The 17,015-nt window shown below is 28.7% G+C and overlaps 5 protein-coding genes across 9 annotated transcripts in view; 4 read left to right on the top strand and 1 right to left on the bottom strand.

Moving 5' to 3' along the window:
* Positions 1-3,479, top strand: part of nAChRbeta1 (nicotinic acetylcholine receptor beta1) — a 53,768-nt gene extending 50,289 nt beyond the window's left edge. For 3 of the 4 annotated variants that reach the window (XM_075731732.1, XM_075731731.1, XM_075731730.1), the window contains exons 9-10: positions 2,183-2,867; positions 2,983-3,479. In XM_075731732.1, coding sequence (XP_075587847.1) covers positions 2,183-2,353 — 171 coding nt within the window. In that variant the 3' untranslated portion in view covers positions 2,354-2,867; positions 2,983-3,479. The remainder of the gene's footprint in view (positions 1-2,182; positions 2,868-2,982) is intronic. The other variant, XM_075731733.1, reaches the window with a different exon arrangement.
* Positions 3,480-5,416: 1,937 nt separating this feature from the next.
* LOC124494318 (transmembrane protein 222) lies at positions 5,417-6,682 on the bottom strand. Its single transcript, XM_047057487.2, has 3 exons — positions 6,226-6,682; positions 6,032-6,162; positions 5,417-5,960 (listed from the first exon to the last, which is right to left on the bottom strand). The coding sequence occupies exons 1-3, from the start codon at positions 6,526-6,528 to the stop codon at positions 5,870-5,872; spliced, it is 525 nt and encodes a 174-aa protein (XP_046913443.2). The 5' UTR covers positions 6,529-6,682; the 3' UTR covers positions 5,417-5,869.
* A 343-nt stretch (positions 6,683-7,025) lies between these two features.
* Positions 7,026-11,028, top strand: LOC124493475 (uncharacterized). 2 transcript variants are annotated; one of them, XM_075731726.1, is made up of 4 exons: positions 7,026-7,244; positions 7,445-8,293; positions 9,101-10,217; positions 10,318-11,028. In XM_075731726.1, the coding sequence occupies exons 3-4, from the start codon at positions 9,117-9,119 to the stop codon at positions 10,861-10,863; spliced, it is 1,647 nt and encodes a 548-aa protein (XP_075587841.1). In that variant the 5' UTR covers positions 7,026-7,244; positions 7,445-8,293; positions 9,101-9,116; the 3' UTR covers positions 10,864-11,028. The 2 variants fall into 2 exon arrangements, with proteins under 2 accessions (XP_075587841.1, XP_075587842.1); XM_075731727.1 differs by lacking the exon at positions 7,026-7,244 and adding an exon at positions 8,421-8,560 and having other exon boundaries at positions 7,871-8,293.
* Positions 11,029-11,400: 372 nt separating this feature from the next.
* Positions 11,401-13,764, top strand: LOC124493476 (uncharacterized). The gene is made up of 2 exons (XM_047056552.2): positions 11,401-12,644; positions 12,717-13,764. Exons 1-2 carry the CDS (start codon positions 11,649-11,651, stop codon positions 13,185-13,187), a joined length of 1,467 nt encoding a protein of 488 aa, XP_046912508.2. The 5' UTR covers positions 11,401-11,648; the 3' UTR covers positions 13,188-13,764.
* A 49-nt stretch (positions 13,765-13,813) lies between these two features.
* Positions 13,814-16,865, top strand: LOC124493606 (uncharacterized). Its single transcript, XM_047056702.2, has 2 exons — positions 13,814-14,940; positions 15,039-16,865. The coding sequence occupies exons 1-2, from the start codon at positions 13,948-13,950 to the stop codon at positions 15,504-15,506; spliced, it is 1,461 nt and encodes a 486-aa protein (XP_046912658.2). The 5' UTR covers positions 13,814-13,947; the 3' UTR covers positions 15,507-16,865.
* The last annotated feature ends 150 nt before the right edge of the window (positions 16,866-17,015 follow it).

Raw genomic sequence — 17,015 nt, 5'->3', positions numbered from 1 at the left:
ATTTCTATGGTTCTTTTACAGATCAAACAACAATGCTAATAATATGCTTAGTATTCATCGAATGAAAACTTTTGCTTGTTTTTCGTTTGTTTTTGTTTTCGTATATTTTGTTTGTATTTTAGTTTCTGATTATAAATGAGAGTTTCTGATCATCAAATAGAAATTCAAATATCGTTTATTTTGTTTTTTTTTTTGTTTTTTACATTTGGCCATCATATCGATTGATGAACATGAATACGATATATTTGTATGAATAAGGAATGGCGATTTTTTGTTATTAAAATGATTCATTGCAATTGTTTTGTTTGAATAAATCATTGAAATGGAATATAAAAGAATATTGTCAATGAATGATGGTGGACACACCTTTTTTTTCATTAAAAATCTTTCTTATTACAATGAAGACGATGATGATGATGATGACGATGATGTCATTGTCCGGAATTCATCAGAATTGTGTGTGTGTGTATGTTTAATATATATACACTATAAATAGATGCAAAAGAAATTCAATCTTCTACATCATCAAATTAATTCAAGTTTAATCACAATTCTATTTTGATATTTTTTTTGTTTTGTTTCAATTAGTTTTTTTTCTCGTTTTCAATTTCCGCTTGCACCCACCAACAACATACACACACACACACACACATGACCATTCATCAATATATTCCTCTTGTTTGATGGTTTTTTTTTCTTACACTATTGATTCAAGAAATCTATCCAAAAAAAAAAACATAATAACAAGAATTTGTGATGAATGTGAATCTCCATTGATGATGATATTATTGTCATCATCATCATTGGATTCTTATCTGAAATTGAGATATTCTTTTTTTTTATTTCGAAAAAAATATATTGCCGGAATTTTTTTTCCTTCTTCTTCTACTTCTTCTTATATTATTATTATTTTTATAAGAATTTCAAATCAAACAACTACAACCAAACACAAATGATTTTATTCAGTTCGGTTCGGTTCGTTTCCATGATCAACATAGTGTAGTATGAAGATGAAGAGAGCAATAGAAGAAGCAAAAGAAGTAAATATTTAAGCAGATGCATTTTTACACACATTCAGATCTTTTTCTATTTTCATCATCGTGTGTGTTTGTGTGTGTGTGTGTGTCGCTATATTTTGTATCAACAGACAAATACATTGAGAATATACACAACAATAGAATTGACAGAATTGAAATTCATATATATACAAATGAAACTCAGGATGTAAAGATGGAAGAATGGAGAAAAATATTCCGGATCAAATGAAACGAAACTTTTTTTTTGTTATGTAAACACACACACAAAAAAAATTCTATATATTCATCTGGAAAAAATAACCTTATTTTTTTATAGCCCCATAGTGAATTAAATATTTCTATATCCATTTCTTTCTTTCTTTTTTTTTTTTTTTGTTGAGCAATTCTTGATTCTTGAAACGATGAGAATGACTTTGACAACTCCAACAAAATTTGATTAACTTTGCCTTGCCGAAATCTTGTTCTTAATGATGATGATTTCGAAATATTGAAATATGCGCAATTGAATTTAAATGATTGCCGAAAATCTGATTCCTGAAAGCTACTTTTGTTGTTGTTGTTGTTGTTGTCGATGATGATGATGATGATTGAAGAATTCTTTCGATATGACAATACAAATTAACATCATCAAAAAAAATTCTTTTACATAGTCAAATTTTAAACAATCATCATCATCATCATCATCATGTCAATTGAATAACAAAAAAAAAATATGTTGGAACAATGAGAAATGTTCCAACTCTCAATTGCCGCTATGTCAATAAAGCATTAATTTTTCCGCCACCATTCTTTTAGTTTGTCAAGTAGTTTTGAAGAAAAATGAAAAAAAAACAGAAAAAATTGAAATTGAAATTTTAAAATTAAATTGATCACAATGATGATGATGATCACGTTGATGACAATTTGATTTTCATTTTCAATTTTTTCGATATTATTATTATTATTCCCAGAACAGCAATCTATTTATTCTGCATTTTTTTCATTGTCTAAATATTGAATTTTTATTCATTCACTCATTCCCTATGTTTCTTTACCATAACAATCTTACAATTTTTTTTATTCTCTTTTTTTTTACTCTCATTCACTCCTCTTCTCTTTTCTTTTTTTTTTCCTTTCCTTCTCATCATCATTATCACCATGTTTAGATACGTGAAGATTGGAAATATGTAGCCATGGTTATAGATCGTTTACAATTGTATCTATTTTTCGGTATCACATCATTCGGTACCATCGCCATATTGTTGGATGCACCGCATATCTTTCAGCCAATCGATCAAGATAAAGTTATCCAAATGAATCGTCATGAATCATCATGAATACAATATATAAATATATGCCGATATGCAGATATGTGGGCGTTATGTGTTTTTTTTTTGTTTTCCACTATTCTACAGTTATCATTTATATTATGTGTAAATGAAATCCAATCATGAATTGAAACGAAACGACAAACAAACAAACAAACACACTGAACACGAAACATGAAACGGAATCTTTATTTACAACATTGTCGTTATATATCATATATGACAAATAATCATTCATTCATTCATTCACTTTTTTTTCTGATTCATCATCCCCTGGATTTCTTTTATTTTTTTCTTTCTTTCAAATCAACTTGACTCAACAACTTGATCATCATCATCATCGTCGTCGTCGTCAGTGATGACGGCTCATTCATCATCATTATCATAACATTATTTTTCAATTCAATTCCTGGTTACATGTCTAATCGTCATCATCATCATTATCATCACATTGGGCTGATTTGAATGTAAAGTCATATTTTTTTTTTCTTTCGCTGGCCATAGAGTTTGTATTATTGTAAAGGTTTGTATTCAAAACGAAACAAAAATTCATTGCAAATGCAAATGCAAATGTGTGTGTGTGTGTGTGTACTAATTTGGTTTTAATTTTTCTCTTATTTTTTTTGTATTGTTTTTAGACTTAACAACAAAAAGCAAACAACGTGGATGCAGAATGACAAAAAAAAACATTTCAAAAATGCATTAAGCTTACTGAAAAGTTTGAAATTTGTTGCTGTTATGTATGGCAATGACAATTGTGACAATGGTGATGATAATGATTTTTCTTTTTTTGCATTGCCCTCATCTCGTATACGAATGGATAAAAAACATGACGCTCAAATTTTTTGTTTCTCTCCCTTTCTCTCTCTCATTTCTCTCACCCGAATTCATGATGATGATCAAGAATCTATCAAGAATTTTTTTTTGTTTTTTCGTCGCCCGGATGTTGACAATTGGAATTTTTTTTGTTGTTTTGTTTTTTTCTTCTTTATTTGAAATGAAAATGAATTTTTTTCTCGTTTTGTTTTGTTTTTGTTTTGTTCTTGTATTGTTTCAGTTTGTTTTGAACAAATGGAGAAAATAAAAAGCTCAACAACCAACAATTTAAGAGAAATTTACAAAAAAAAAAAAAATTTTTAAGTTTAAAAATGAATGAAAAACATCAAAATGAAATGAAATTATGACATTTTGTTTTGTTTTCTTGTTTTTTCTCTTGCTTATTATCATCATCATCATAATCATCGTTGTTGTTGTTGTTGTTGTTGTTGTTGCTTTGTTGTTGTTGTTTTTTTTGGTCTACATGTCGGCCGGTTAAATTTGATCTTCTGAATGAAACATGAATGAGGTTTATGTTGTATATAGTTGTTGTTGATGTTTTTTTTTTGTTTGGTGTTGATTTCATGAGAAAAAAAAAACAAAAATGAAACAGAAATGAATTTATATAAATAATAAATATCAACACTATGGTCCAGAAATTTTTGTTGTTGTTGTTGTTGCGAATGTTTCAACAACAACAACGACAACAACAACGGCGACGATGTCATTATAATGTCAGAATAAATGAATGAAAAAGAATTTTAAATGAAATTTTTAAATTTTTTCATTCATTCATTCATTCATTTTTTGGAAAGAGAAAAAAAAATTTTATCATTTCCATCTTCGTTGTTATATAATATGAACGACAAACAAAACTAAATTTGAAAATTGAAAAAGAAAAGAAAAATTTATTCATTTTTTTTTTTTTTTTGACAATAACCAAAAGACAAAATGAAACCAGACGATGATTATCATTACTACCATACAACATCAGAATCGTTTTTTGTAACAGAAATGGAAAAAAATCAATTACAAATGGAAGAACAGACAAAAAAAAATGCCGGCTTCACCCACACATATCATTTTCAAGATTCTGTATTCTTGTTCGAGTGATGTTTGTCGCTGTTGTTGTTGCTAATGATGATGGTGATGGTTGTTTTTTTCCTGAAGAAGAAGAAGAAAAACATTTAATTTTTTTTTTTTTTTTTTTGGTTGTAATTCCGGTGAAAAAAAAACTAATTTATTCTAAACATCAACATTTGTGTCAATAAAAAAAAACAGTGAGAATAAATTGTTGTCCACCATCAATATGTTGAATGTCCGAGAATGACTAACCAGAAAAAAAACCACCACCAACAACCATGTTTTGTCCGTGAAACACACCCCATATATTATTTGGATAGGCATAATATTGGCGAAACATCTATCTCTATGGGATCATCATCATCATTTCATGTCTCAATGGGAATGGAAATTTTGATTTTCAAAACTTGTTTGTTATTTTTGTTTTTTTTTTTTGCCACCGTTTTTCATTTCATTTATGATTTCTATGTTTGTTTATTTAAACTAAACTAAAGAGAAAAAAATGTAAACTTGAATATTAATATCCTTTACAGATGATTTTTCACAGTGTTTCAAAATAAACGAAACAAATTATTATCATTGCTGTTGCTGGTGGTGGTGGTGGCGGTGGCGGTGTTTTCGTTGGTTTCCACTCATTTCCTATGACCAAAATAATGAAAAATACATTTTTTTTCCATTTTGAATTTTTGTTTTGTTTTCAATTCTAAATTCCATTATTATTGTTGTTGTACTGTGAATTCTCGAGAAAAATTTTCATCTGTTTAATTCTGAAGAAAACGAACAAATCGATTGATAACAAAAAAAAAAATTTAATATCAACATCGTATTCGGTAGATGTAAAAAAAAAATAAAATGATTCATTTAAAATGGACAAACCAAACACACACACACACACACAAGTGGCCTAATTTTCCATTTCATACAATCAAGTACATCATGGATTACAAAGTACTGTTCCAGTTAAAAATTTCTCGAATAGGAATTTAAATTTTTCAATAATGCTCATATCATCATCATCATATAATTTATAATCATCAACATCAAAAACAAACCCTTAAAATGAATGAGAAAACGAAACCACACAAAAAACCAAATTGAAAACAGACACAGACACACACACACACAGACCACACACATTTTTATTTTCAATTATGCAATATCATAAATCATTAATTTAAATTTAAAAAAATTTTTTTATTTGCCAGCCTCAATCAAACAAAATGAAACCGGAACAAAATGTCAAATTGAACCAAAAATTTTATCATTATTACACATGATTAATTATGATGATGAAAATTTAAAGATTATATAATCAAATTATTCCAAAAACCATTGGACCAATCAATCAACTGACCACATGTTAATATTTATATGTACAAAATAAAATGATATGATGATGTAATAATTAAAATGTCAAAATGAGAAATCAAAATATAAATAAAATTGGTTGATTATTGATCAAAGATTGTGTTTTTCAATTATTGTTATGGAGATTTTTTTTTCTCGAATCGATTTATGGGTGGATTGCTGGATGGATGAATGATGATAAATTAAAGTTGGTTAAACACAACAAAAAAAAAGACATCACATTAAATAAGAACGGAATAAGGCCAATGAACAGGTTAATCAATGTCCCATATTGGCAAACATTGTCAATGAAATGATTATGGTGATAATTATGCAGAATGGTAGCCAAGTTTTGAGAAATGCACAAAAACTAGTAACAAATTTGAGAGGAAAAAAAAGAATAAAAAATAACAACCGAAGATTATAAATGAAAATTCTTACCTAATATATTTACAATTCAATGTAAAATGAAAAAATGTTTTGACCATATTATGATTTGATTCACCATTGTAACGCATAAAATTCAATGCTGTCCCGACATGTGAATGACAATTGTCCCAACAAAGATAATGCTATGAAAATTAGAATGAAAATTAATGGAAAATTTGTCAAAAAAAAAATTCACAGGTTTTTACCATTCGTTTACAATAAAGAATGGACGATTTTTCCACTCCTTCATCCCAGCCATTTTTACCATCATCGACTAGATTTGGATCTAATTGCCAATATTTTGTTGGATTACCGAATGCCATATTATCTTCGGCAACAAAATATGGACCAGCAAAATCACGGATTATACCACGAGATGTGGCAATACCCATATGGCCAATCCATGGTAATAACCACGTTATAATCGGTATGGGTGTCCAAACAATACAATATGGATAACGATTTCGTTTTGTATCGATTTCAAAATTTTCTTCAATTTCTTCAGTCATTTTTTTTAAATAGATAAATTGATCAAATTTCAAGAATTATCATTACAATCAAGAGAAAAGTAGAAATAAATTTCCAAAAAAAAAATAATCAAAATCCACAAAACAAAAAATTCTGCAGAATCAGTTTCGATATCAAAACAACTCGTTCTATTTTAACATTTTTCAACCTATTTGGTAAAAATAGGCGCTTGAATTTTTTTTGAACATTTTTTTTCTGCCGAACGAAATGAACGAAACGAAAGGGAAAAATTGAATTCCTGAATTTCATCTTCATTTATTGATAATGGTAACATAGAGAAAAAATAAACATGATGCCATGATTCTAATCAGTTTACGATCATACCTGCACACACACACACACACACGCTCACAAGCTTCACATTAAACAACTTGTTTGATTGAAAACAGGTTGAAATCCTTGAACAGAAAAAAAATAAATAAAAAAAAAATGCGTTGAATCTATATTTGATTGTCCATATACAAACAAACGATCAAGTAATCACTTTGGATAATTAGAATGAGAATATCAAAAAAAATCTTTGAAATTTCAAATTTATTTATGTGTGTGTGTGAATGTTTTAAAATTGTTTGACGTTGAAATTAAAAAAAAAATCCCAATCACCATCATCATCATCAATTCTGCAGCGAAAAAAAGGGTTGGCTACTAGTACATGTTTGATTTTTAATAAATAAAATAAAATCCAAACTCTATACAGGTATTCGCATCATCATCATCATCATCATCGCCATCTTTGCCAAATTCTATCATCATTATCATCATCATCATCAACAACCACAAAATGGCAGAAGCATCGAAATAAAAAATTTAATAGTTTCAGGGGATAATGATGATGATGATGATGATCGTGGAAAAAAGATGAATTTGATGCTTTATCGTTGATGATGGTGCTTGTAGTGTCGGTGTTGTCATTCTTATTGTCAATATCCAATATTGATGATGAGAAAGAAATTGTGGTTTTTTAAACAACAATAAAAAAAAATTTTTTGAGAGAAAAAAAAATTTCATCTTCATTCAATTCAATTGAATTCAAATTTTTTCCCCTGTACAAAACAAAAAATGAAAAATTGCAACAAATTCTCAACACACCGGTGTGTGTGTGTGTGTGTGTTTATGTGTATGTGACGTGTTGAGAATTAATAAAGAAAAAAAAACTTGAACAATTCTAAACAAAGGACACAATAGTAAACTATCGACAATGTAGCCAGCACGACATTTAAGATTTTTTTTTGTTTAAAAAAAACGAGAATCCATAAATTGCTTCGTGTTAAAAAAATCAAATCAGTCATTTTTTCTATTGATGGATGTCTTTTTTTTATTATTAATTAACACTGGAAAACATTTACAAACATACAAACGAAAAAAATAAACGTATCATACACCTATATACAGATCACATACACACACACACACAGACAGACAGGTACCATCTACGTGAACGTTTGATGCGACATTTCATACGACATTCATTCGATTTGATTCAAAAACTTGATCTGAATGAATTTGATTTTGTTGTTTGTGTGTGTGCGTTTGTGTTTGCCAATGCAAAGTAAAACAGCAAAAATTCTTCTCATTCATCCAAAAGCAATCGACATAAATCACAAAATTCTTTTTTTTGTTTCTTCTTCAAAAATTTTTTATTTTTTTCATTTTTAAACTTGGAATTCAAAAGTACCGTTAACAGGTGTTTGATAACATCGACATCGTGTCATCATTGAAACATCAGTGAAACGAATTGGATCTCAGGTATGAATAAAAAAAATTCCATGAAATGAATGATAATTTACATATTTGGAGAGAATTTTTATCATGATCACCATCATGGGTTTGTCATTTTGTTTGGTTGTTTCTTTCTCTCTTTTTTTCCAATTAGAATTGATTGTTTTCATTGTTATAAATTCTATTATTCTGAATATTCATTAAATAGATTCCTTTTTATAGTCAAAATAATCATCTATATATGATGGCCATGATCATCATTGTCATTGGATAAACAATCATTATCATCAATATGTTTGTTTGTTTGTTTGTTTGAATTTTATTAACCACATTAAACAGACACAAAACAATGTACAGTCATATGGTTTTTCCATGGAAAAAAAACAAGAATGATTAACCAACGGAAATAAGATCAATGCTGTTGATGACAATGATGATGATGATGATGGTTGATGGTTGATTGATTTCCATTAACGGAGTGATTCTAATACAGATTGGATATCCGGATATATTAACATAAAAACAACAACAACAACAATAACATTGCAACATTGCATGCGACACGATAATAATAATAATAAATAATAATTTGTCAATCAAATTCCTCAATTGAAATTTAGCTACAATTTTTCTATCGTTTACGTTTAATAATACCTTTATTTTTGATCATCAGAACAATGGATTAAATGAATGAATGAATGAATAATCGCTTCCAAAGATAATTATCCATTCATTTTATTCATTCATTCATTCATTAATCATGATCGTTTAAAATTTTTTTTTATTCATATAATCAAGTATACTATAATAATGAATTATTATTAAAAAAAACAGGCAATAACAGCAAGTTATGGGGAAAAATCAGCAATTACCATCGCCACCACCACCACCAACAACAACGACAACAGAATCAACAACAACAACGACGTCGTCGTCATCGTCGTTGCCAATAATGATGATTACAAATAATAATAATAGTGAAAAGCCGCAGCCGCAACAACGATCAACAACATTATCATTGACAACGTCCATAAAAAAAGTTGATTCATATGATGATCATCATGATGAAGATGAGCATAGTGAACCAATCAGTCTTATTCAATATCTTTTATCTTGCTGTGGTTTTGAACATTTGTCTAAAATGAAACGTTTAGATTCACTTGATATACTCTATACGGTTGGTTCATTAATCGCATTTCTTGGCTGTGTTTGGCAATTGATCGATGTGAGCCGGATATATTTTGCATACGATACAAATGTCAATGTTATGTTTGTACGTGAAATTAAAGTGGAAATTCCGGGTGTAACGATTTGTGCAAATCTTGGCATGATTGCAAATGAAACATATCTACAAGAACATTATCGTTCACGATTAGAATCGATGCCTGAATATCCGGAAAAAAAATATCGTGCATATAAAAAATTGTTACGAAATCTGACACTAAATGAACAATTGAATAAAGCAACCATATCACATAAAGAGCTATTACAGGAATGTCGTATTATGACACCGATTGCATTCGAAAATAGTACCGAAAATAAAGATGGTTTCATTCCATGTAATCATGTTGCAGCGATACATGAATTTTTGACTTATTCGAAAAAATGTTTTTCCATCGGTCTACAGTTGAATAATGAACCAAATGATCGTTATGTTATTGATCATGATGCAACCATACGTGATAATGGTTTTCCATTATTTGAAATACGATTGTTGAATAAATATCTTGAAGCACCAGTAATATTCATTAATTCACGTACAACACCATTCCTGTCGTTTATTGGTGGACAAACCAATGGATTTCATGTTAATAATACAAAATTCGTTACACATACATTTAGTTATGTGAAAACAATCACTGAATTATTGGAACCACCGTTCAAAACAAAATGTCGTAAATATGAAGAAATTGGCTATAAATCATTAATGCATTGTATGAATCATTGCAAGGTAATCATCATCATTATTATTATTATTATTATTGCATTCAATGTTTTCTGATGATAAAACAAAATTTTTTGTTTTGTTTTTTTTTTTGCTGCATTCACAGGCCAATTATTTCATACGAAAATTCAATGGATGGCATGGTGATGTACCAGCTGATAATAGTTATAATCTTGACATTTATTATGCTCCTGAAGTACATAAACAGAATAAAAGTTTGGATAAAATTATGTCCGAAGAATGTTCAGAATTCTGTAGTAAACGGCAAGATTGTCATAGTGAATTCTATACAGTGCAACCGATTGCCGAATTTGAACGTGGCCATGGACGTCCTGAATGGCAAAATCTTTATCGTATCAATATTTATTTACCAAGTGGTTTGAATACTCATTATAAACATTCACCACGTTTAGAATGGATTGAATTCATTTGTTATTATGCCAGTGTCATTAGTCTTTGGTTTGGTTTTTCAATCATTGCATTTTCAAGAGCTTTAGTATGTCTTATCCATCAGAATTCACTTGCAGCAAAAAAGAATGCTGAAAATAATAATAATGATAATAATGAATTAAAATCAGAAAACATAAAAGAAGGTCAAACTAACTGTGGTTATAATCAATCACCACGTACTTCGATCAGCATATCATCTTGAAATGGATGTTGAATCGGATCATTTTTTTCATCATGATCATCATCTTCATTTTCAGCCTCTTTTTATCATTTTGCATATATAACACACATAATCAACAGGTGAATGTTATTTCTGTTTGAAACAAATAAAAATTTCCATTTTTTTTTCGTTGGTTGATTAAATAAATTTCTGCTATTTTCATATTCAATTCTTGAAGAAAAAAAAAACGAAATTTTCTTGGAAAAAAATAGAAAAAAAAAATTTCTGGAATTTCCTTTGAATCGTTTCGAATGTTTATGGAAATTTTTTTCTCTTGTGCAATCATCATTATTATCATCATTATTAATAATATGATTATGACGCAACTGTGTTTTTTTTATTGTTGTTGATTATGTCCAAAAAAAAACAAACAAACAAACAACAACAACAAAATCCTTGAATCCATAACTCGATATCAATATCAATCAATTTTCCATTATTACATGCATACACACAAATCGCAATGAACAAAAAAAAAAAAATAAAAATAAAACAGGATGGATCATCATTCATTCATTTATTCATCATACAAACAATATTTGTGATGTGTTGGCAAACAAGTTTGGTCCTATATACTAGAATAAACATTCAATTTCAGAATATCAAATTGGTGTTTTCTTTTATTTTTTCTTTTGCACATTGATCCTATCAATTTATTGTAAACATATGATATTTTTTTTCGAATTGTTTATGTTTTTGTTTGAGAGTGAGTCATTCATTCAAACTTCATCGTAATCAACACAACTAATCATTCTTTTTTTTTTGTTATGGAAAATGAAATTCACCAAGAATCGTTGATGACAATGTCAAGTCAACAAATACAGCAACCAATAACAGCAATGACCATTTCTGATTTGTCTGAAGATAATAACGATAATGATGATGATGATGATGAAAATGATTTCAATGTTATACATTATATTCTCACCGGTTTCGGTCTACAACATCTGGTCAAAACAGGCCATCTAAATGTGATGGATATTCTTCATACATTTGGATCATTATTAGCATTATTTGGATGTTTATGTCATCTAATAGCTGTAAGCAGAATTTATTTTGCTTATAACACTGATATGAATGTTATATTCAAACGTGAAACCAAAATTGATATTCCAGCCATTACTATATGTTCGAATATATCAAAAATGGCCAATGAAGTATATCTATTGGAAAAATATTCAACAAAATTAAAACAAATGATGAATGAATATCCACAGGCTAAATATTTAGCATATGAAAAATTATTAAAAAATCTTACATTAAATGAACAACTAAATTTGGCAACAATTTCAGCCGAACAATTATTTCATCATTGTAAAATTGTTAAACCAATGGCATTTGAACGAACCATAGCCGGTGATTATATTTCCTGTACAGATATTGTTCCTATACGTGAATTTATATCATTGAAAAAGAAATGCTACTCAATTGGATTACAATTGAATGATGAATCGAATGATCGTTTTATTATTGATCATGATACAACGATACGTGATAATGGATTTCCATTGATGATTATTCATCTTTTAAATGAATATATTGATAATCCAAAAATTTATGTTGAATCACGAAAAACACCATATCTTGCACCAATCGGTGGTCATATTAATTTTTTTCGTGCAAATAATTCAAAATTTGAAAGCATATCATTTAATTTTGCCAAAACAAAAAATCAACTACTTGAACCACCATATCGAACGAATTGTCGCCATTACGAAGAGATTGGATACAAATCATTGATGCATTGTATGAATCATTGTAAGGTAATCATGTTCAATATTTTCATTTCGAAATTAATTAATCATTTTTTTTCATCATCAATTGAATGTGTATAGGCCCAGTATTTTATCGATCATTTTAATGGATGGCATGCTAATATTCCAGCCAATAATGGTGATAATCTGGATATTCATTTTGCACCAGCAGAATATAGAAAGAATAAAACATTGGATAAAATTGTATCGAATAAATGTTCACAATTCTGTAGTAAACGTCAAGATTGTGATTATGAACTGTTCAAGATAACAATTATGGAAGAAATTGAACGAAATAATGAAAATATACAATTAAAAGATCGATTTCAATTGAAAGTAATGATACCGATTGATTTGAATAAATATTATACACACAAACCACGTATGGAATGGATTGAATTCATCTGTTTTTATGCATCTACAATAAGCCTTTGGTTTGGATTCTCAATTATTGCTTTTGCACGTTCCATCATGCATCTGATACATCATAATTGTCTAATTCGATTAAAGAAAGAAAAATCAAACGAATATAAAACTGAAGAAACAAATTGATGAAAATCAAAATTATTTATTCCATAATCAACTGTTTGATGATAATGATGAATGTAATTATCATATAAACAAGCAAACTTACACATGCACACACCATACACATCTCATTGAATTAATGAACCACAACATTTAATTATAATCAATTGGAAAAAAAATGAAAATTAATGCAATCAACACTCGTCTCTCTCTCTCTGTCGCTCGTACTATTGATTGAAAACAAACCTTGAAAATAATCATACACATCATTATGATAATGACATTTTTCAAAATAATTTTTTGTAGTTGCACCTGAAATAAATATTTTTCGACGTTGAAAAAAAAACAAAATTCAAATCTTAGACAATAACTTGCCACCAACGACAATCCATCGAAATCGAAATGATCATCAACCAATCAATCAAAAATATTTTAGTGATAGAAAATTCTCGAATATCCATTAAATTTGATCAATATCACCAACATCATCATCATCATCATCGAATGTCCAATATGAAAAAAGAAGACAAATTTTGTTGTTTTTAAAAAGATAATTTTAAAAAAATGATTAAAAAAAGATTACAAAGTTGTGTTACTACCACATATTATCGTTGTTGTGGCTAGCATCATTTTTGTTGATTCAATTCAATTCAATTTAATTCAATTCCTACATCATTGGCTGATTGCATATGTGCGTATGAATGTGTGCTGTGTAACCAAAATTCAATATGATCAAATTCTTCAAATGATTTACTACATTATTATGATTCCATGATGAAACAATATGGCTCTTAAACCACAAGAATCTACAACAGCATCATCATTAACATTGACAAATAATCAACAATCACCAGGATCAATGGTGTCTATAACAATTGATGATAATAATAATAATCCTGATCAATCGAAAAAATTTAAATTTTTTCCATACATTTTTTCTTGTTGTGGTTTTCAACAATTCATCAATAGTAAACGTATAAATTCGATTGATATTCTATATGCAATTGGATCACTTTTGGCTGTATTAGGTTGTGTTTGGCAATTGATTGATGTTAGTCGAATATATTTTGCTTATGATACAAATGTCAACGTTATGTTTGAACGTGAAACTGCTGTTGAAATTCCTGGTGTTACAATCTGTATGGATCTATTCAAAGTGGCTAATGAAGAATATCTTGAAGAACATTATTCCAAACAATTGAAACAATTTGCTGAATATGAAGAAAAAGAAGATAAATATGGAGCATATGAAAAATTATTTAAAAATCTAACACTTTATGAAATATTGAATAATGCTACACATTCCAGTGAAACAGTATTCAATGAATGTAGAGTTATTAAACCAATTGCATTTGAAGATCAGCAAAAAGATGACTATATTAATTGTACATTAATCTCATCAATTCATGAATCCATAAATGATGCACGTAAATGTTTTTCCATTGGATTACAATTGAAAAATGAATCAGATGATTTGTTTCATATTGATCATGATATAACAATACGTGATAATGGATTTCCATTATATGAAATTGGTTTATTCAACAAATACATTGATTCACCAATGATTTTTATGCATTCACGTATGATACCGTTTCTTGGTTTTATTGGTGGCCAAACCAATGGTTACCGGGTGAACAATACAAAATCATCGTTTCAATTGTTTAATTATGTAAAAACAATAAGTGATTTATTGGAACCACCATTCAAATCAAATTGTCGTCATTATGAAGAAATTGGCTATAAATCATTAATGCATTGTATGAATCATTGCAAGGTAAGTGTTTGTGTTTTTTTTTTTTAATTAATTTCTTCAAATGATTACTCTAATTGAATGAATTTTTTCTTTTTTTTTTGTTTACAAATTTTAAATAGTCAGATTTTTTTATTCATAATTATGGTGGCCAACATGGTGATGTTCCAACGGACAACAGCTATAATTTACATTTGTATTTTGCACCATCCAACTATAAAGAAGATAAAAATTTAGATAAAATTATGTCCAAAAAATGTCTGACAACATGTAGTAAACGACAAGAATGTCATAGTGAATTTTATACAATATCAATGATGGATGATATTGAAAGAAAACCATTACAAAATCTTTATGAATTTGATGTTTATTTTTCAACCACTGCAAATACACATTATAAACATCAACCACGTATGGAATTTGTGGAATTCATCTGTTTCTATGCATCCACCATAAGTCTTTGGTTTGGATTCTCGATTGTTGCCTTTTCTAGAAGTGTCGTACATCTTATACATCAAAATTCATTGGCCAAAGCTAAACGAAATAGTTCCATTTCGGGTACTGATCAGAATAATAATAATTCTCTATAAAATTTTCCATTCATAGAAAAACTAAAATAAAAATAAAATCGATAGATAGCAGTCAACTAGCTGCCTATTATAACCACTTTCTATTTCGACCGAGAATGCCAGTGAGAGAAACGAGCATGTTTTGCAACCGTAAATTCCGAGTCCGCACATAACACATTCTCATTCGGACACGACAACATCATTATCATCGAGTTTAATAAAATTAATGATGATGATTTCAAAACCCAAAATCCAAGAGTTCGACCTTAATTGTCAAGCGACAAATACAATATTCAATCCGATCAAGATCATCAAAATCAATTCAATGGTGAATCAAATGAATCAACAAATTTTGATTTTAAAATAGCTGCTAGAATTATTAATTCAGCAGAATTTTTTTTTTGATTAATTTGTTAAACACCGAAAGAAAATGGATCCCATTATTGGCTGTAATTGATGCTTCCATTGAAAATTCACATGTAAATAAAATTTGACCAATGAGTTTATAAATCCAAACCAAAACGTCGACCAGTTTGTTTCAATTCCGAATCCGAGCAAGGCATATATGAACACACAAGTATTGCATCAGTGACTAAATAAAGTGATCATCATTCCAATTAATTCATAACAAATTGGAATGCTATAAGAAGATTCATGAATGATTTTGGATACCATCACATGATTTATATATGATGGAATGCGCTCGTGAAAAAATTAAAAATGGCCTTTATAATGATGTATCCGTCAACGCGTTCATCAGTAGCAAAAATTTCTTCTCCAACGACATTGGATTCGTGGTGAGCATCGAATTCAAGAGATGAACTCAATCAGCTTCTTCAGCTTTGTTGTATTTTCATAAAATCATAATAATTCCCTGACATATATTGGAATTTGAATCGAAAAAAATTCATTGCAAAATTGAAATGAAAATCAGGACACTCGAGCAATAAATGTAACGACAACTACGTGTCAATGAAGAGCAAAACGAACAATTAGGATTATTTAAACCAAAACGGTATAAATATTCACCAAAATCAAAATTATCGAAATTGTTTCCCATTTGTATGGCCAATCAAAATTTCGTGAACTCTATCTCGAATTATTCACTGTACAGGTAACTTAGTCGAGATGCGTTTTTATATGCACAAGCAGAAGACACAAAAAAAACGGATGAAACAAAAATAAAGTTTTATTCAATATACACTGCCCAGCCAACGATAATTTTGTAGAAAATCTGTGCAACTTCTCCCTATTTTTATGTTATATTTTTTTACACATTATTTTATATTTGTTATTTCCATATTTCCTGATTGATTTGTATGATTTGGCCATTGCCGAACCTGTTGGAGAAATTGAAATAAAATTAGTTCTTTAAAAAAACCCTAACCTTGGCCATTGCCGATTGTGTCAATATGCAGAATTTGTTTTTTTTTTCATCATCAAGTTTATTTGCCAACATTCAAGCGTCATACGCGCGTTTTCGAAATCGAAAATGTTGTTGTTAAAGTTTTCTGTTGGCCACTAGATGGC

The sequence above is a fragment of the Dermatophagoides farinae genome, chromosome 6, assembly GCF_024713945.1.
Source record: "Dermatophagoides farinae isolate YC_2012a chromosome 6, ASM2471394v1, whole genome shotgun sequence".
Classification (NCBI taxonomy): domain Eukaryota; kingdom Metazoa; phylum Arthropoda; class Arachnida; order Sarcoptiformes; family Pyroglyphidae; genus Dermatophagoides; species Dermatophagoides farinae.
This window is presented reverse-complemented; position numbering and strand designations above follow the sequence as displayed.

Coding starts and splice junctions, on each gene's coding strand:
- LOC124493606 (XM_047056702.2), top strand. CDS start 13,948: ATGGCTCTTAAACCACAAGAATCTACAACAGCATCATCATTAACATTG. Junction 14,941..15,038: donor ATTGTATGAATCATTGCAAG/GTAAGTGTTTGT, acceptor AATTTTAAATAG/TCAGATTTTTTTATTCATAA.
- LOC124494318 (XM_047057487.2), bottom strand. CDS start 6,528: ATGACTGAAGAAATTGAAGAAAATTTTGAAATCGATACAAAACGAAAT. Junction 6,163..6,225: donor TTCTTTATTGTAAACGAATG/GTAAAAACCTGT, acceptor TAATTTTCATAG/CATTATCTTTGTTGGGACAA. Junction 5,961..6,031: donor TTGAATTGTAAATATATTAG/GTAAGAATTTTC, acceptor ATTTGTTACTAG/TTTTTGTGCATTTCTCAAAA.
- LOC124493475 (XM_075731726.1), top strand. CDS start 9,117: ATGGGGAAAAATCAGCAATTACCATCGCCACCACCACCACCAACAACA. Junction 10,218..10,317: donor ATTGTATGAATCATTGCAAG/GTAATCATCATC, acceptor CTGCATTCACAG/GCCAATTATTTCATACGAAA.
- LOC124493476 (XM_047056552.2), top strand. CDS start 11,649: ATGGAAAATGAAATTCACCAAGAATCGTTGATGACAATGTCAAGTCAA. Junction 12,645..12,716: donor ATTGTATGAATCATTGTAAG/GTAATCATGTTC, acceptor GAATGTGTATAG/GCCCAGTATTTTATCGATCA.